Consider the following 18,579-nt stretch of genomic DNA (forward strand, 5'->3'; position numbering starts at 1 on the left):
CCCCCGCGTCACACGAATTGGGTCCACTCGGAGGAGCGCGCCGCACACACACACCCCTACCCTCACATACTGTATTTTGCACACTAGCCTCCCTGGGAGGCCAGGCTGAGGTCTGAAGTGGGAGAACTTGGGACTGTCCCGGGGCTGAGACACCTGGCTTGAACCCAGAGCAAAGACGGGAGCGGGGGCAGAAGGGGATGCGGGCCGGGCATGATGGGGCACGTCCGCAGCGCCACCTCACAGGCCGGACAGCATGCACCTGTGTGGCTGTCGGCGGCCGCTCACCAGGTACTCGCCCATGGCCGCCTGCCTCCCCTGCTGCTGGAACCGTGCTGGGCCCGTGGGGACACACCACAGAAGCGAAAGCAGGCAGCACTCCTGGCTTTAAGAAGTGGGTCAAGGACTTTCAACAGCAACCCTAGGACACACAGCCCAATCCAGGGACCCCTGTACCGCCAGCCAAGCCCAGGGCACCAGTCCCACTCCCCCACCCCAAGACAGCTCCCACCACAGACCACACTCAACCACCACAACTTCCTTGCAAAAACCCTCGGCTCACCCGAGGGCCAGTGGAAATTTATTTATTTTTTGTCCTTTCTTTCTTTCCCCAAGTGGCTTTTCCTTGCAAAATGCCTGACATGACACCAGAGGGGAACCTGGGAGTGGGGGCACCCCAGGGACTTAAATATAAGCTGGAGGGCAGGGCACAGGTGGGACAGGCGAGAGACAGCACAAGGGACATGGCTTCTCAGGTAGAGACCAAAGGTTTGTTTTTTCTGTAGGAAGAAGCTGTGCCAGACGGCGGCGGCGGTGGGGGTGGAGGTGGGGGTGGGGGGAGGCTAGGAGGGAGGGGGTGAGGGGAGAGGCCCGGACCCTGGGTCTGCACTGACATTCCCCGGAGGAGAAGCAGTGACAGGGTATGAGGACCTGCCCTCACAGGCTCCAAAGAACAGAAGGGGGAGAATAAGCCAGATGTGCTGCCTCAGATAAAGGGAAGAGGTGCTGGCAGAGTAAGGGTTAAGGCTGGTGCCCAGCCTCTGGCACGGTGGGCCTTCCGCCTCTGCCTGCCATGGGGACAAAGGGGCTCGGTGGGCAGGCAGCACATGGCCCGGCTCTGGCAGGGCAGGCGGTGGCAGGAGCAGGACCCCTCTGGGCTCAAAACACAGGCCCAGCATGGCTGTCCGCCCACCTGCTCTAGAGGTGCTCCGACCCCACGGCGGCGGCCGGTCGGCTGGAGCTGTGAGTATGGAAGGGGCGGGGAAGAGGCACGGCGAGGAGAGGCAGGGAGGAGAGGAAAGGGTGGGCTGCTGGGCCCCGATGGCCCCCATGCCCTTCCTGAGGTCCAGCCCAGGGCCCTGGATCCTGGGTCCTGGATCCCCTGGTCCCATTCCTGGTCCCTGGCGCTCTCACTGCAGCCAGGGACTGTAGAGGCCAGGGAGGCTCCCAGCTCTTGGGGAAAGGGAGCGGGGACAGAAGGAAAAAGGGTACAGGAAAGAAAACCTGCTGCAGCGTACAGGGGTCGGGGGGCAAGGGAGGGAACAGAGGAGCCCTCATCCCGAAGAAAGGTGTGTGGTGGGGTAGCTTTTGAAGTTACCTAGAGGCAGCAGCAGAGCAAGCCCACATCCCCACCCCAGCCAAAGGTCCTGGGTATCCTCCTTGGGGGCTTTGACAAAACCAGGGCTCAGGGCAGCAGGCAGACGGGCCAGAGGGAGATGGGGAGCCCAGGACTCCCCAAAGCCACAGACTCAAATGCCCCAGGAGAGGGAGGCCACCTCCTATCCCCTCCAGGGGCATCATCTGGAGAAGGTGCCCCCTCCTGTCCCACCCCACGTGCCCCTCCTAGCAACAGCCGCCACCAGCCGGCTTCACAGGGGTGCTGTCGATCTTGAGGTTGGGCCGCTCACCCCCCGAAGCTGCCCCAGGCCCCATCCGCTTTTTGATCTCAGCAGCCATGGTCATGAATGCCTGCTCGACATTGGTAGCGTTCTTGGCACTTGTCTCCAGGAAGGGGATGCCCAGAGAATCCGCAAACTCCTGACAAGGAGAGGAGAGAGAAGAAGAGGGGAGGGACGAGTGAGGGGCAGCAGACCCCAGCCCGCCCTGGGTGGCCCGACGCAGGCCCCGCCCACCTTGGCCGTGGTGTTGTCCACCACTTTCTTGGTGGTGAGGTCGCTCTTGTTGCCCACCAGGAGCTTGTTGACGTTCTCGCTGGCATAGCGGTCGATCTCCTGCAGCCACTGCTTCACGTTGGCATAGGATTCCTAGAGGAGCCAGAATCAAAATACAGTTATTTTGCTCCCTACGCCCACCCCTACTCAAGGCCGGGAGAGCAGGGGCTTCTGAAGGGGGTTTCCCTGGGCTCCCAAGAGAGACAGAACCCCAGAGCTCAGGGACCCAAAGGAAGCTGTCCCCTCTCCTCTAGGCTTAGATCTCCTCCCTGACCTGCTCCCTCTGAGACCCCCAAAGCCAAACCTGGCACAGCACCAGCTGTCTGCCAACAGCTGCGACACCTAACAGACTGGGCCTAAGGGCCAGCCAGCTCTTCTTCCTGCAGCCGGTCTCCCCGAGACACAAAAGGCCAAAAATACGTGGAGGAGCAAGTGACAACAGGAGAGACACCAGAGAGGACAGACACAGAGAAGGAGGGAAACAGGTTCATAAGAATCACAAAATTCCCCACAGTGGCCTTAAAATCCCTGTAAGGTGTGAAGGCTTTCAGCCCAGTGGTAGGTGGAGGGTCCTCGCAGAGGAGACCCTGGCCCATGAGGGACAGGTGCATCCTGGGAACAGAGCCAGATGTTCATCCTGCTTCCGGCACTAACAGCCTCCTTGCTCAGACGGCTCTCCTGACAGCTGGCCGCTCCCCACCCCCTACCCCGGCTCAGAGACAAAAACAGAACTTTTAGGAACGTGGTTGAGCTAGAGCCACACTTTCCCTTCTCAGGAGTCAAAAGCGTGGTTGATACCCACTGGGTTCAAATGTATACGTGCTGCCACGTCTCAGGCCGGGCCCTGTGGACAACGAAGGGACAAATACCTGGATCCTGCCCCGATGCACTCAGCGGACAGTGGAGGACTAGACAGGGACACACATACACAATGGCAAGACAGGGTGATGAGTGCTGCCCGAGCTCCAGGACCAGCTCCTTCTGGAGAGACTACGGCTGACCTGTGTCCGAAGGGACAAACTGGCCTTGTGTGGAAGCAAGCGGAAGGGTGACAAAGTGAAGGCGAGGAGAGGACATACACCAGGTCGCGCTTCGGGTCTGTATGGCACCTCTGGGGAGCAAGGAGAAGCTGAAGGCTGCTGAGACACAGGTTCGAGCCCAGAAAGAGGGGAAAGGAGGCAGGCCCGAGAATGAAAGGTCTCAGCCGGGCTAAATCTGGACAACCAGGAGCCCCCAAAGGTTTTCTTAGGAAGGGAGCCGGAGAAGTACACCTGAGTCCCGGGAAGATAGTCGGGACAGGAGCGTAGAGGCCAGATCAGCCTGGCAAGAAGATGGCGAGCACCTGGGAGGTGCCTGGAGCGATCCAGGGAAGGGATGTGCTGCGGGCCAGGCAGCGACGTGAGGAGAGCACGGGATTTAGAGTCCGGCCACGCTGGAGGTGCCCCAGCTCCGCCACTTGCTGTGAGACCCTACACTGGTCACCTGACCCCTCCGAGCACCAGCTTCCTCATTTTGAGAAAACAGTAGCTCTCCCTGGGGCTGTTGTGCACCCGAGATAATGAATGCGGGCCTGTCTTGTAACAAGTGCTTAATTAGCAGGAGCTGCTGTCATCCTCATCACGGCTATTGTTACACGGGAAAGGCCTTGAACGAGAAGGTGGAGGGAGAGAACAGAGGGAAGGGAGGGGAGGGAAGAGTTTTCTGGTCAGGCCAACAGGAACCCTGTCACGAAGATGGCGAGGCAGGGGCCAGTTTAGCGCGAGAGGGTGAGGCCAGTGCGAGACATGCTGAGTTCTGAAGATGATGTGGAGCTCAGGAGGTTGCCTAGGAGCAGGGAAGGGTAAGCTCAGAAGCCAAGAACCTTGGGTTCAAACACTGACTTTGCCTCTCCTAGCAAACGAGCTAGCTGTGAGACCACGGGCAAGTTACCCAACACCTCCCCCAGCGTATTTCACCTGGAAAAAAGGGACCCCAGCGCTTAGTTCGCTGGGTGATACGATGAAGGTCAGAACTACTGCACAAAGTGCCAGCAAAGTAGAACACAGAGAAGATGCACAGTGAGAGCTGTTTATACAGGAATGACAGAACAGAAGACAGAAGTCAAACCACAAAGGGCCAGACCCATGCAGGAAAAGTCAGGAAGCGTAAGACTGGGGGTAGGAGGGGTCCAGAGGGCAGGGACTGTGGTGGTGGTAGTACAGGGCAAACTGGTCCAAAGTCCCTGAAAAGAGAAGCTAAAGTAGCAAGAGGCAGGAGAGCTGGAGACAGCAAACTTTGCAAGGAGAGGGAGGAGGAGGAAGGTAGAAGCCATGAGAGGTCGATCAGGGCCAGAACTGCAATGAGGTCACGGGACTTGGCAGCTAGAGGCCCCTGACGACCTCTGAGTAGCGCACAGTCCACCCACAGCTTGTTGTCCAGAAAGCATCGTGAGTTCCTGGTGAGCCCAAGGGCCCAGCTGCCCGTCGGAGCAGGACTCCTCCAGGCCCAGAGCTGATGTAAACGTTTCCGTGTCCCCAGGGCCTGCTCCCCACTAACCAACAAGGTTTAGTAGGAAGAATAAAGCAAGGAGAATCAGAAGACCGAGGTTTCCTCTTTCTGCCACTTAACTAGCTACACGGCCCCAAGCAAGTCTCCTCACCACTCTGACCCATTTCCTCACCTGTAAAATGGGAACCTGCTGCAGACTGCTTCAGAGTGTTAAGAGGCCGTGGCATAAAGGACGGTAGGACTGTCTCAGCCTGTTAACACCACCACCGCTGCCGCAGCAGACCCAGAGTGCTAGGCTCCCTCGCCCGTCTAAAGCCCTGCACTGGATTCTCCAAGTGTCTTCACACAGGAAGCCAGAGGCCCAGCACAGCAACCAACCAGCTGACTAAACCCCTTCGAAACACAGGTGCCTAGAAACTCTAGAATAAGGCGGCAAGTTCAGCCAGGAGGTGTGAGGCCCGTTTCTGCCAACGCCCCTCTCCGGGGCCTGAGCAGAATGCACTTCTGCCGCGGTTTCGCTCCCTGTGAAGTGAGTCCAAGCACAGTCTCCCTTCCAGGCAGCATCCGGAAGGGAGGAGGGAAAAGTACGAGGAAACAAGAACCAAAGACCTGGAGCGCCCGGCTGGCTCAGTCAGTACAGCGTGTGATTCTTGATTTCAGGGATCGTGAGTTCAAGCCCCACGCTGGGTGTGCAGGTTACTTAAAAAAAATAAAATCCTAAAAAAACAAAACACAACAAAAAACCCAAAACCCGGAACAAAACAAGAACCAAGACCTAAAGCCGAGGAGGCAAAACTGGAGATGTGACCCGAGGAGTACCTGGTCGGTGACATCGTACACCACAATGATGCCGTGAGCCCCCCGGTAGTAGCTGGAAGTGATGGTCCGGAACCGCTCCTGACCAGCCGTGTCCCACTACAAGACAGCAAGGAGAGAAGAGCAGGTCAGCGCTAGGCTACTTCCCTGGAGCCGCCACCCCTCCCGAGGCGGCTGCCTCTGTACCAGGGACTGGGAAGAGCGACACTCACGATCTGAAGTTTGATGGTTTTGCCATCCAGCTCGATGGTTCGGATCTTGAAGTCCACCCCGATGGTGCTGATGTAGCTCTCCGTGTATGTGTCATCCTGGAAAAGGACCAACAAAATGGCCTAGGTGAACAGGCCCATTTAGAAAATCTCCCTCCAGCCCCCTGCCCTGGCCAAGCTTATAACTGCTAAGCCCCCACTTTCAGCACCCCAACCTGCCAGCCCTGAGTCTTTGTTCAGTCAGAGATGTTACTAGAAGGTCCTGCAACTTCCTCCTTGGTTCCAAGGTCTTGCAACCACTGCGCTCTGGGTTGCCCCCTCTCCCTCCTGCCGCCAGCCAGGACCCCCGGTGGATGGTACGGGAGGCTTCTTACTCACAGCAAACCGCAGAAGCAGGCATGACTTGCCCACGCCCGAATCACCAATCAAAAGCAGCTTAAACAGGTAGTCACTAGAGAGAAAGGACGGGAAGGCATGAAGGCAGGCAGGGAGCCCACCCGTCATGCCATCCTACAGTCACAACTACGGCTTTCTCCCACGCTGTGAGGCTTGCCTTGGTTTGGAGTATCTAGGTGCTCACAATATCCTCCCACAAGTCCTGGGAAGAATAGGGCTGACCACCCCCCATACTACAGCTGGCCCAAAGGACTGAGTCTGAATTTCCACTTTACAGAGAAGGAAACTGAGGCACAGAGAGGGAGGCACATAACCTACCAAGGATCACCATCATTAGGAGAAAAAGCTGGGTGTCCTACCCTGACACCTGCCAGACTGTGGTCTCTGGGCCAGTAGGGGCTAGTTAGGAAACTCCCGTCACTGCCCTGGGGCCGATCTGGCTTGACAGGGGAGGTCCCAGAAATGGAAGCTAGGACCCAGCCTAGAACGGGTTAAGTGAGTATCTACGTAAAGAGTCTGGTAGGAAGCCTCTAAGAGGTGGCCAACGAGTAGCAACGACCGCAGTTAAAATGCACTGAGTTCCTACTTTGCACCTGGCCCTATGTTAAACACTGCAATGCATCATCTCACTTAAGCCCCTCACATCAGCCCTCTGCAGTGGACGGTGTTATTCCCAACTAATGAGGAAACCAGAGGTCAGAAGAGGGAAGTGACTTGCCCTAAGTTACACAGCTGTTAACTTTAAGACTGGAAACCAGGTTCAGACTCCAGAGTCTCTGTGAGAGCCTGCTGGTTCCCTTCTGGGTCCCTTATAATCCAGCTCAGAGCTTCTCCCTTCCCCAAGGAAATCTGAGGCCTGGATCTGGAGGAGAAATAGGAAGTGGCAGAAGAGGAAGACGACAACTGACACTGGGGGAAAACTGTCAGGAGAAGTCGGGGCAGACATGTGGGCCACCTACCCGCAGGGGGAGTGACCAAGAAGTGAGGAGAGTCTGAGGTACAGAGAATCCCACTGGAAGGGGAGAAACAAATGCCACATTCATCTAAACTTCATCGGCAGCGTGACGGCGAAGGGAAGGGGTGTGACGGTGGCGCAGGGGGCCTGCACAAAGGTGAGGAGAAGGCGGGAAGGGACTGGCCTCCAGGAGAGCCAGGGCAGCAAGACCCAGCAAAGGCCGAAGCGGCAGCCCTTGAGGGGAGGACCTCCGGGACAGCGACCCAGAGCACTCCCTCGGGGCCTCCCGCGACTGCCCAGCCCCGGGAACCGGATTCCGGGAGAACGGGAAAAACAGAAAAGATTTAATGTCAGACCTAAAGGGCCCGAGTCTGGACAGGCTCCAAAACGCCGGGACCGTCGTCAGCACCCAGACCGCCACTGCAAGCAGCAGGTGGGGAAACTGAGGCCTGGAGAGACCGAGGCTGCGGGGTCACCTGACCAATAGGCCTGTTAGGGATCGGTGCTTCGGGCTGAAGTAGTGCCCCTTGGGGTCGCAGTGTCTGGGTCCCCGGTGCAAGAACTCGGGGTGCCGAGCCGGGGTCCTGGGGCCCCCCGGGGGGAGGGGCAGGACCCGGATGTGGGGGGGGGGGTCAGCGGAAGAGGGACCCGGATGTGGGGGCACCGCTCCGTCCTGACCCAGGCCGGACAACCCCGGTAAGCGTACAGCCCCGTACTCGGGATCGAGGCTGCGCCGGACGGCGCGGGCGGGGCTCACTCACTATTCGGGGTTCATGGCGGCGGCGGTGGCCCGCTCGGTCGCTCCCAGTCAGCTCTGCTCCGCCTCCCGTTCCAAGATGGTGGCCGCTCCGCCCCAGAGGCCCCGCCCGCGTTGCGCAGGCGCAAACATTCCCGACTGGGGCCTTGCCGCGTTGCTTCTCGGAACTTGTAGTCTCTTCACTTTGCCCGACCACACCCCTCACCCCCACGCCTGCTGTTGCGCAGGCGTAAACCCGAGGCCGCGTCTCCCAGCCCACGCCCCATCACCGCCGCGCATTGCCTTCTGGGGCTTGTAGTTCGCTCCCTATAGCCGTACCTCGGCTTGAGGACACCTGACGCGTCCCGACCTCAGTGAGAGGTCAGTTTAGGGCTGGGGTCGACACGTTTCATGTTTGTCTGGCAGAGGCAGTCATCACTACCCTCGCAGTTCCCGTAGTTTTTAGCACCAGAAGTTCACTTATTTGGGGTTCTTGGTGTGCTGGCACTCCTAACTCAGACGCAGCCCCCGGAGGGTGTCGTCACCCACATTTCATAGATGGAAAAGGTCTAGTCTCGGTAACTTGCTCAAGATAAAACAGCTCAGTAAGGGGCAGAGTTCAAAGCCCGCGGTCTCCGGAACTTAAGTGATGAAGGTTAGAAAAAACTCAACCTGTGAGGCCCCCAAACAAATCCGGGAAAGGAGCAAACTACCTGGGCTTCAGCAGTGCCGAACCGGACGTGAGCGACACACACACTCGTTGGCTCTCGCTCGCAGCCTCTCCCGACCTCACCCCCAATCTAGAGACGCTAGGGGCCCTTGGCCTCCGCCCCCAAAACAAGCCCGGCTCAGATTCAAACGGTCTTTATTTCTACAGCAACATTTGAAAATAGAGAGAGACCGCCTCACCCCCGCAACTGGGGCAGCCCCTCCTGCCACAGGGGCCATCACTGCCCCTAGCAAGAAGCCGCAGGCGAGGGGAGAGGCGTGGCAGGATGGCTCGACGGGCGGTGCCCGGGGCGGGGTCAGGCCGTGCCTGGGCGGGGCCGGGCGGGAGGGGCAGTGCATAAGGCCGGGACGCTGGGCGGGACCCGGCGGTGAGAGGACGGGCAAGGGTAGGGCTCTCCGTCCTGGGGCATGGGGCGATGATGGGGCGATGATGGGGCTCAACGCGCCCCTCAGAGGCCAGGAGGAGCGCGAGAAGGCCCAGGGAACCCTTTGGGGAGGCGCCGCTCCCCGAGATGTAGAGCCTGGAAGATACCACCGCGCGGAATGGGGGTGATTAAGGCCTGGGCGGTACCACTAGAGAAGGGCACGGTGAGGGCATAACCGGGCAGTACCGTGGACTGAGGGGAGGGGCGCGGCCAATAACTTATTTCTCTATATACAGAAGCAACGGCCGGGGGGTTGGGGGCAGAAGGGCAGGAGTGCTGAAGGGACCGCAGGTGCTTAGTGTTCTTGGCTCGGTGGGGCCTGGGGAGGGCGGGCCACTGAGTCTCTATCTTGGAGACTCTGGCCAGCCTCTCACCTGGCCCTGAACCTAAAGAGGGGGCCCTGCTGGATGGAATAAATAAGAGCCGGAGCTGGAGCGGGCAGGCCCAGCCTCCAGGGCTCAGGCTGAGATGACAAGGGAGGAGGTTACCCTGAGATTGAACAGAAAAGACGGGGGTCCTTGGGAGAGACAGGTGGGGCAAGCAGCAGGCCCATGCGAAGGGCTGGGGGTGGGGGCAGTGCCGGGTGGAGGCTCTGGCAACTGGCTGCCCTTTCAGGATTAACCCACGAGGGAGCTTCGTCGGGAGAGGTCCATGGAGCTGGAGCTGAGGGTGCGGCTGTCCGAGAAGCCGGTAGCTCCAGGCTGTGGGCAGAGCGGGCAGGCAGCTCAGTGTCATGCTGCTGCCCAGATGGGGCCCAATCAGCCAGAGTCCCTGGCCCTCCCGCCCATCTCCCACAGTCACTGTGTCGGCCCCGGCCACTTGCACGTCCACCCCCGGCAGGAGCTGGGTTTCCCTCATTTGTCTTCCCAGGGTCCAGCCCAAAGCCAGGCCCGGCACAGAGCTGGAAAGGTTTCGAAATGGGCAGACGTGGCCGACAAGCTCGGCCAGTACACAGGACATGCAGTTTCTGGGCCCTGGGGCCTGGGCCTCACTGCCCAGTACCCCCACACCCACCCAGCCATACCTGGACGGGCTCCTCCACGCTCTTGTTGAGGAAGTTGAGGGAACTGGCCCGCTTCATCCTGAGGAGAAGAACACATGGATTTGCCAAGGGTGGAACGGGGTGAGGGAGGAGGAGGGAAGGGGTCGGGCGGGGGCCGGAGACGGAGGCTCACGGGAGGGGAGCAGATCTGGTGGGTGGTGGAGCTTTCGGGAGATGAGGGAGTTCACCTGGGTCAGGAGCTCATCTGGGGTGGGTGGGCTACCGGGTGGCTTCTTGGGAGGCTCACCTGGGGTTAGGAGGCTCCTGGGGGCCACCACCCTGCAACTTCTTCACCAGCATCTCACTGCTGCGCCGCAGGGCATCTCGGAGCTTCCCAAAGGAGCCGCTGCGCCGCAGGGAGCCACTACCGTCCTGCGGGGTGGACCAGTCTTTCTCTCTGCCACACTGATGACCCCTCCTCCTGGCCCGGCCCAGCCCCCAGACTCACCCCGCTCCACTCAGCTGCAGGCCCTGCCTCCTCAAAGTCAGACTCAGGCCGCGCCCCGGCCCCCCCTGCCACATCTCGGCTGCCCCGGCGGTCTCCGCGCCCGCCGCTGCCATCTTTCAGCAGTTCCACCACCTTGGTCTGGCTTGCGGGGTCCAGGCCCTGAGGGAGGAGCAGGGCGTATCAGCTGGAGCCCTGAATCCTGACGGGAACACACACGGCCACCCAGGTCCCTGCCCACATCCCCCCATGCCCGTTGGCCCACCTGCTTGCGGCTGCGGCTGGCACAGTCCTCCAGTGTATGTGCAGCTTCTAGCTTGCCCTGGCGCCGGTACAGGGCCCCCAAGCTGCGCAGGGTGGTGTTGACTGTGGGGCTGTGGATGGGACAGCAGGGTGGTGTCCAACTCCGTGTTCCCCGGGCAACCAGGCCCATCCTAGCCTCCGGCCCACATGGGGCCCTGAGGAACCATCCCGCCGACCAGAATCTCTCCCCTCTTGTGTCCAGCCCTGTGCTAGGCCTACTTAGACTCTCCTGTCTTGGAATCACCCCAGGTGTCTAGGGTTGGGGACCTGGCCCCAGAGCCCTAAGTGGGATGTTGCCACCAGGACTAAAAGCTGGGAGACCCAAGGGCAAGATAATCGGGCTGTCCCAGTGCAGAAAGCCTTTTTGGGACAGGTAGCCTATGACTCAGTTCTTGAAAGACAAATTGACACAGAGGGGTGTGTGTGTGTGTGTGTGTGAGCATTACGCAGCGTAGAGTTTGGACCGGGCCCTGACCCAGGATGCTGTTTCCCGCCGTCTGTTCAGTTCCAGCCGCACCCTGCCGTCCTCACCTGTCCACTTTACAGGCCTTGTACCAGCTGCCATACTCCCCGTAGGGGGTGCTGTCCCGGCGCTTGTCCTGGAGGAAGGAATGGTCAGGGGAGGTGGCAGAAGTCCCTCCCCTCTACATATCCCTCAGCTCACCCTGCCTCCCCAGACCACCCCAGCCCTGCCCACGGAGCTACCTTGCTCTCCTCCCGTTCTTCTGCGTGCATCCAGATGGGCTTGTTGTCCCCTGGGGGGAGAAAGGGGGCCGTCACCAGCCTCCCATATAGGCTTCTCCTGGTTGAAACATAGGACTGGGGTCTGGGGAGGGGGTCGGGGGTACCCAAAAAGGATCAGGATTGGGCTTCGTTGAATGAATGAAGGTATGAATGAATGAATGAGTGAACAAAAAACAGACTCGAAACAATACTGACCCTCTTCTGGAACACGGAGATGACATGGTACGGGCCTGTGTTTGAGGGGCTTGGGATAGAGGCCTGGGGGGAGCGGGTCCTTAAACGCCTCAAGTCCACGGCCTGGGGCACATGCTGGGCCTGAAGGACAGGCCAGGCTTGTGACCCCAGAGCAGGAAATGACTGACCACTGGGGGCTGGAAGGTGGCTTCCCAGCCGGGAAAACATTCGGGGTGGGCCCTCACAGTGAGCAGGAATCCCCAGCGGAGGAAGGGGAAGACTCTGCTAAGGGCACACGCAGCACCAGCAGGACCCGGGAGGCTGTGTGAGTTAGGCTCATGTGTTCACACGTGCATACACACGGCTGGGAACCAGCCAGACCCCACAAGGGCCCGCCAAGCTCAAGTATTTGCCCTGGATGCTGATGGCCGGCCAGGCTTGCGCTGTGTGAGCCGGGGGCACGTGGTGGTCTGAGCCTCACCATTGACAGAGCCAAACTCTTTCTCGTGGGCGCGGGTGAGGATCTCCTTGTACAGGGTCTCTGCGTCCTGGTACTTGCCCTGCTTCAGGTAGCAGGAGGCCTGGAAGGAAGGGCCCAGAGAGCGAGCGGGGATATGGGGAGCTGAGCCTTCTCCTTCCTTCCCCTTCACTCCTGCCCTCGCCCCGCCCCACTCCCGGCTCAGGGTACCAGGTTGTTCTTGGTCTTGGCCACGTTGGGGTCATCAGGCCCAAGGCGGGTGGCGTAGATCTCCAGGGCCCTGCGGTAGTAGTGCTCCACCTCCTCGGCTTTGCCCTGGTTCTGGCACAGTAGGGCCAGGTTGCTCAGCTGCTTGGCCACGTCCGGATGAAACTTGCCCAGGACCTGGGAGCAGGAGCCAGTGGCTGGGCTCAGGGCTGCCCTCAGCCCCCGCCTGCTGGGCCCTGCTGGCCTGCCCAGCCCTGCCTGCTCCCACCTTCTCTCGGATTTCCAGCGCCCGCTTGCACAGGGGCTCGGCCTCTTTGTACTTGCCCCGCTTGCCATACAGAACTGCCAGGTTGTTTAATGTTGCGGCCACCTGTCGGGGAGCGGGGGCAGAATCGACACTCAGTGATCCAGGGCCCTGCCCAGGGCAGGGCAGGGGCCAGCCCCCACCTCGCACCCACTCTCACTCACAGCCGGATGGTCTTTGCCCAGTGTCTTCTCACGGATGGCCAGGGCATCGTTGAGCAGGTGGGCAGCCTCTTTGTACTTGTTCTGGTCCCTGAGTGCAGGTAGAAGCACAGTGAGGGGTGTCCTCCAGCCCAAGGCCCTCCCCCTGTTGGTCCCAGATCCCCATGGTCACTCCTCTGGTATTTATTGATGAGTGGATGATTATGACGCAGGGGTTGGGGAGACCTGGTCAGCCTCTGCCCTCCAGGGGCTTGGGGGGACTTTGAACAGTTTACTCACAACTCACCAGGGCATCGAGTACTGGGATAGGATGTGCCAGACTCCCCAGGATTCTACCCCAACTTCCTCATGCCCAGTGCACCTTGCTGTCTACTCCCCAGGGCCTTTGCTCATACTGTTCTTTCCAGCAAGGAAAACTTTTCCAACCCTCTCATGTTCTGGGCACTCCTCTTTCACCAAAGACCTGGACTGCCTCCTTTGTGTCCTTAGAGTCCTCAGGACTCTAGCTATGTCCCCATCCCTAGCTATGCCCAAGCCTTTATCCTCCAATAAGCCCAGACTCAGGGAGGCCCTAGGCACCCCATAGGCCCAGGCCTCTCTGGGCATAAGCTCCTCATCTGCGGCCGGGCTGCCTGGTAGAGCCGAGCTGCCCAGTCCCGGCCCACAGCAGGGACCGGGGGTTTGTGACCCAGGGCTGGAGCCCTCAGGCAGCGTGCAGACTCTCACAGATGCTTGTGACCAGAGGCGCCCTCACCGATAGACCAAAGCCAGGATGTTCAGCATGGTGGCGACGTCAGGGTGGTCATGGCCTGAGGTCTTCTCCAGGTCCTCGAGCGCCTGCTTGCAGAGTGGCACGGCCACCTCGTAGCGGCCCTGGGAGGCGTACTGAATCACCAGGTTGTGTAGCGTGCGGAGCCGTGCTGGGATTTCATAGCCCCCGTGCTGGGCAGCCACATCCCCTCCTCCAGGGCTGGGGGCTGCAAGGCCAAGAGCAGACCAGATGTGCCCACTGCTCCCCAGGGCGGGGCTGGCACATGCAAGCCATGCCTTTGACCTACCCTACAAGTCACTAGCTATTCTGCCTCAGTTTCCCCATCTGTAGAGTGGGTAGAGTCCTAGTCCCAATCCCTCAAGCTGTGTGTTGTAGAGCAAGCCGCCTAACCCCCGAGCCGCAGCTGCCCATCTGCAGGAGGGAGACTTGGACATGGGGGCTCGACGCCATTAGCAAGCCGAACACGGGCCTTGGGCTCAGCCCTGTGCATGCGTCCTCCTCAACCCTCAGAGGAGGCTGAGAGGGAGAGAAACCAGTGGTCCCAGGACGACTTGTGGCAGAGCACGACCTGAGCCCAGGCCAGGCTGCTCCAAAGCTCTCTACTGCGATACCTGTTCCTCAGAGCTTAGGGGGAGAGAAGCAACACGTGAGACCTGCCTGACGACTCCAGCATGCTGGGCTGTGATGGTCAGAAACGCGGCGGGAAAGAACACGGTGGACTTTCGGTCACCGTTTCTGGTGACCGCTGGGTCCCAAGGACAGGAGTTCCCACAGCCCCCCCCTCCCCTTCCCCAGAACCAGCCGCCCCTCTGCACCTGGGCTCTGCTCCTCCTCGTTGGGGAACAGGTCATCCAGTGAGTCTTTGGGGACATCCCCCTTCTCCTCCTGAGGACAGAATGAGCGTCAGTGTCAGTGGCTGGGTCAGAGCCCAGTGGACTCCGTGTCCCTCCCTGCTCCCAGGACCCCCGCCCGATGGCCCTGCAGCGGCCGTGGTGGGGGCTCACACTGGGGGACGTGTCCTCATCCAGCTTGCGGATCTGGCTCATGAACAGCAGGTGCTGCTTCTCCTCCTCGAGCTGGGCCACGGCCTGCTCGCTGCGCTGCAGCTTCTGCTGGGTTCCGGCCAGCTCCTCTCGCAGCCACTGGTTCTCCTGCACTAGACGCCGCACCTGAGCCCGCAGCTTCTGCTTTTCTGACTCCACGGCCCCCAGGTGGCTCGACAGCGCCAGGATCACCTGTGGTGCCAGCCAGCCAGGATGAGGGCTAGTCTCGTCCACCCCCAGCCTGGGCCTCCTGGGGTGCTGGGGCCTGGCCCTGCCTACAGGGCTGAGGGCCACCAAGTTCTCCTTTTGTCAAGGGAGTTTCCCCCGAAGGCCCCAAATAGACCCTAGTCCAGGACCTGAACCCAGGAGGTTTGGGACCACCCCCCCACCCCCCACCCCAGCTTCTTCCTGCTGGGGTCAGGCCCTGGGTTCCCAGGCTGGCTCTGCTGGACTCGGAGAAAGTCCATCCCCTCCCCTGGGCCTCTAGCTAGTCCTCTGCATTAAAACTCCCAGGTCCCACCTCACTGACTTGATCACGAAGAGGGCTGGCTGCGGTTCTGTGCTTTCCCTGAGCGAGCCATTCTCTTCCTTTGTCTCTCCTGGGGGTTGTACCCAAGCTCTGCTGCCACAGCCACTATCCCAGTGCCCCCTACCCCAGCGCTAGCAATTTCCTAAGAACCCTGAGAAGTGGCTGAAGGGACATGGAAAGACCCCATCCTGATTTCTGCCAAGGTAAGCCCCTGGTCTTATGCAGCTCCTAGAAAGGAGAGGTGTATGTGTCCCAAGCCCCCTGGGAACCAGAGGGGAAGGGGACCCAGAGGCCTCAGCTTCAGCCCCTACCCGTCTTTCCAACCTCTAGGACTCTTTTCCTGAGCCCTTAAGTTCTTCCTGCCTTGGAGCCTCGCACAGGCTCTACTCTTTCTCCACCCTTCACAGCCAGGGTCATTCCCGCAGCCCCAGGAAAGAAGGGCACTTTCCCTCCATGCCATCCTCTTGCCCATCTGTGTCGGCGTCTGCGCACACTAGGAGGGGGACCCCTCTGTGTTTCTCTCCGTACCCGGCAGCCAACCGGCCAAGGAGGGAATGACCAGCACACCACACTGCCACAGGGCCAGGCCGTCTGGGACCCCGCACTTTCTAGCTGACTAGCAAATGCGTAAGTGACAGGTGTTTTCACAACCGCTAGCTTTTTAAAAAATTCCCTAAACAGCCTGGAAGTATACACAGCAGATGGCATGAGCCCTATTTTAAAGACAAGGAAACCAAGATGATGCCACCTGCCTAGGATATCTGGAGCCAGACGGCATCTCAGCCAACACTGCTCTGGAGAAAGTGTGTACTCCTTGTCCACCCCTCGTCCGCCTCCTGAATTATCTCCATCACCATATCGTCCTGGCAGCCCCAGTGTCAAGAGGACCAAAACAGAACCCCTGATCATGTAGGCTTTCTTGCCCCCTTCACTTGCTGCAACCACACTCTGGGTTACACTGCCCTCCTCTCTCTCTCCCTCTCCCTTACTTCACCTCCAGGTCCTGCTGGACCCACCTCCAGAACATCCAGAACATGCAGTCCTTTCTCTCCTCCCTCGCAGCCACCTCTGTAGTCCAGGCTACCATTCCTCATTTGAATTCCGGCAGTGGCTTGCTAGCTACCTGCCACCTGCTTCCGCCCTTGATGTGCTCCATATGGTTCATTCTCCACCCCTCAGCCGAAGGGAGTTTTTATTTTAAGACTCTTTTATTAAAAGTAATTTCTACACCCAACAAGGGACTTGAACTCACAATCTCAGAATCAAGAGTCACATGTTCTACTGAATCAGCCAGGCGCTCCCAAAGGAAGCTTTTAAAATCTAAGGCGGACTGTATCTTTTGACTACTGAAGCCCTCCAAAAGCTTCCTACTTTTCTGAGAATACGACCCAAGCTACTAAGCTGCAGCATGATCTTGTCCACAGGCCTCTCCTGTCCCTCTCCTTCCCCAGGAAGCTCTGGTTAGACAGGTCTTCTCTCTTTTCTCCCACCACAAGATCTCTCCTATCTCAGGACCTTTGCACATGTAACCTCTTGCCTCCCTCCCTTTTCTGAAGGCCAGTTCATTTCTTCCTTCGGGTCCTGGCTTAAATGTCACTTCCTTAGAAGTCTTCCCTGACCCATAAACAAGACCTCCGGCTTTAAGCTATCTCAAGATCTTGTTCTCTATGTAGAACTTAATCACAACATGTAGCAAATGTACGTGTGTTTCTGACTCTCTCCCCAGTAGATTAGGGCAGAGATCTTGTCTCTTGTTGGACCTGTGTCTCTGGCACATAACAGACTGCCTGGCACATAGTGGGCACTTGATAATTTACCTGTAAAGGAATGAATAAGAAAATGAAGGGGAGGCGGTTCTTAAGGACCTCCTTTTTGTTCTCCTATGCTTTTGGCCTCCTCTACCCATCAGAGAAGTCAGGAACAGGGTTCTGCGTGGGGACTAAAGGATGATCAGGCTCTTCTGAGGCAAGGCACAGCTGGGGTTTTCAAAGCCAGTTCATTTTTCACCAGATATTTACCGTGGGCTCCAGAGGCCACAGGGTTCCCTGTTCTGGTTCTGTTCCTACACTGCCAGGATTCCTCTGGAAGGCTCCATCCCTCCCGTAACCTCCCACCTCAGCATCCCACACCAGCCTACCTGGGCCTCCCCCAGACCCAGCTCGATGGCTTCCAGGGAGCGACGCAGGAGGACACATCGCTCCTGTGAGCCCGGCTCCGCCTCGCCAGCTTCATGAGCTACCAAGGGAGCGAGAAGGGCACGATGCTCCCCGCGTAGGGTCTCCAGGCCTTGGATGACGGCCTTGGTGCCCAGCACAATCTCATCCTGGCTCAGCTTCTCCTCCCGCGGAAGCACCATCGTAGCCATGGCGTGCCGCCTGTGAAGGCGAGGGGGCGGGCAGGCGAGTGCCGGGCCTGGGGCCACACCGCCGTCCGCCCCGAATTAGGTAAACACCTCCAGTCCCAGGACGCCTGGGTCCCCAGGGTGCCCGGGTCCCCCAGCCGGCAACCCGTACCGTGCCCGCGCTCGGCCTACAGGGGGCGCGCCCAGCTCGTCTCGGCCAGGGAGACGCAATGCGGTGAGACCGGTGAGGCTGGACCCGGATTCGGCCCAGACCACCGGCTCAGGCCGGCTGGGGACTTCCCCGGGGACTCCCCTAGCCAGGACAGGGAGCGCTGGAGAACGGTCCTACAGGGATCGTGGAGGCTCACTCCAGTGCAGGAGACCCCGGCGCCTCTAGGGGATGCAGACCCAACCCCTCGGGCAGCCCCTTCCCCAAAAGGCAGCCGAGTCACAGAGCCCCTCCTCTAGGGAAGGCCGCCCCTTGGGAGACCCTTCCCCTAGAGGGCCTTTAGATCTCGGCTTCTTCGTCTCCCCCCACCCCGAGGCCGCGCCCACAATGACCGCTCCCCGTACGCCGGCGCGACGTCCCGCAGATCCCCCTCCCCTGAAAAGGCCGAGCTCCCGCCCCCGGCCACCCAGGACCGCGCCCCCTCCCAGCAGGCCGGCCTCGTTCTCCCACAGCCTGCGCCCACGACGACCCCTCCCCTAGGCGGACCCAGAGGCCCGTCTCCCGACCTGATCAGCCCGCGCGGACCTACGCCTTCGGCTCGGGCCGGGCTCCTGCTCAGGTTCCGGCTCCCGCCCCGCTTCACCCGGACCCGCAGCCGTGAGCGGGTCCCGCCGCCTCCATCCCGCCGGCCTTCCCAGCAGTCCCCGCGCCGCCTTAAAGGTGAAGCCTCTACCTCGGCGGCGTCGGAGGGGGCGAAACGCGCTCTTCTCTTCCCGCAGGCTGCCTTAAAGGAGCGCGCAGGCCGGAGTCTCTCAGGGCTGGGAGGGGGGACTGGGGCGGGGCCATGCGATGTGGGGGGCGGGGTCATTGCGGGGGCGGGGCGGGGGCTCCCGGAGGCACCGGTTCCCAAAGGCCACCACCCCTACCCCCGCGGCCTCGGATTCCT

At 60.1% G+C, this 18,579-nt stretch overlaps 2 protein-coding genes and 1 long non-coding RNA gene across 10 annotated transcripts; all 3 read right to left on the bottom strand.

Moving 5' to 3' along the window:
- Positions 1-534: 534 nt before the first annotated feature.
- On the bottom strand, positions 535-7,895 carry RAB1B (RAB1B, member RAS oncogene family). Its single transcript, XM_059401035.1, has 6 exons — positions 7,793-7,895; positions 6,059-6,131; positions 5,684-5,779; positions 5,475-5,570; positions 2,130-2,261; positions 535-2,034 (listed from the first exon to the last, which is right to left on the bottom strand). The coding sequence occupies exons 1-6, from the start codon at positions 7,804-7,806 to the stop codon at positions 1,840-1,842; spliced, it is 606 nt and encodes a 201-aa protein (XP_059257018.1). The 5' UTR covers positions 7,807-7,895; the 3' UTR covers positions 535-1,839.
- On the bottom strand, positions 6,145-7,785 carry LOC132018287 (uncharacterized). Its single transcript, XR_009404494.1, has 3 exons — positions 7,388-7,785; positions 7,036-7,088; positions 6,145-6,938 (listed from the first exon to the last, which is right to left on the bottom strand). It is a non-coding gene; the product is annotated as an uncharacterized LOC132018287 (long non-coding RNA).
- A 720-nt stretch (positions 7,896-8,615) lies between the features above and the next one.
- Positions 8,616-18,455, bottom strand: KLC2 (kinesin light chain 2). Of its 8 annotated transcripts, none has more exons than XM_059401106.1 (17): positions 18,367-18,455; positions 17,261-17,535; positions 14,556-14,786; positions 14,367-14,436; positions 13,534-13,756; positions 12,783-12,870; positions 12,583-12,684; positions 12,318-12,491; positions 12,111-12,210; positions 11,651-11,770; positions 11,417-11,466; positions 11,243-11,310; positions 10,674-10,782; positions 10,412-10,570; positions 10,211-10,335; positions 9,946-10,003; positions 8,616-9,622 (listed from the first exon to the last, which is right to left on the bottom strand). In XM_059401106.1, the coding sequence occupies exons 2-17, from the start codon at positions 17,486-17,488 to the stop codon at positions 9,539-9,541; spliced, it is 1,989 nt and encodes a 662-aa protein (XP_059257089.1). In that variant the 5' UTR covers positions 17,489-17,535; positions 18,367-18,455; the 3' UTR covers positions 8,616-9,538. The 8 variants fall into 8 exon arrangements, with proteins under 8 accessions (XP_059257089.1, XP_059257037.1, XP_059257080.1 ...); XM_059401054.1 differs by having other exon boundaries at positions 17,261-17,498; positions 18,367-18,431; XM_059401097.1 differs by lacking the exon at positions 18,367-18,455 and adding an exon at positions 18,223-18,351.
- Between the last annotated feature and the right edge of the window lie 124 nt (positions 18,456-18,579).

This window comes from Mustela nigripes, chromosome 1, assembly GCF_022355385.1.
Source record: "Mustela nigripes isolate SB6536 chromosome 1, MUSNIG.SB6536, whole genome shotgun sequence".
Taxonomy (NCBI): Eukaryota; Metazoa; Chordata; class Mammalia; order Carnivora; family Mustelidae; genus Mustela; species Mustela nigripes.

Excerpts from the sequence above, each read along its gene's own strand:
- RAB1B (XM_059401035.1), bottom strand. Across the intron at positions 5,571-5,683 it reads AAACCATCAAACTTCAGATC|TGGGACACGGCTGGTCAGGA; the intron begins GTGAGTGTCGCT and ends GCTGTCTTGTAG. Across the intron at positions 2,035-2,129 it reads TGGACAACACCACGGCCAAG|GAGTTTGCGGATTCTCTGGG; the intron begins GTGGGCGGGGCC and ends TCTCCTTGTCAG.
- KLC2 (XM_059401106.1), bottom strand. The coding sequence starts at position 17,488 with ATGGCTACGATGGTGCTTCCGCGGGAGGAGAAGCTGAGCCAGGATGAG. Across the intron at positions 11,771-12,110 it reads AGAGTTTGGCTCTGTCAATG|GCCCAGCATGTGCCCCAGGC; the intron begins GTGAGGCTCAGA and ends CCTGTCCTTCAG. Across the intron at positions 11,311-11,416 it reads AAGAACGGGAGGAGAGCAAG|GACAAGCGCCGGGACAGCAC; the intron begins GTAGCTCCGTGG and ends TCCTTCCTCCAG.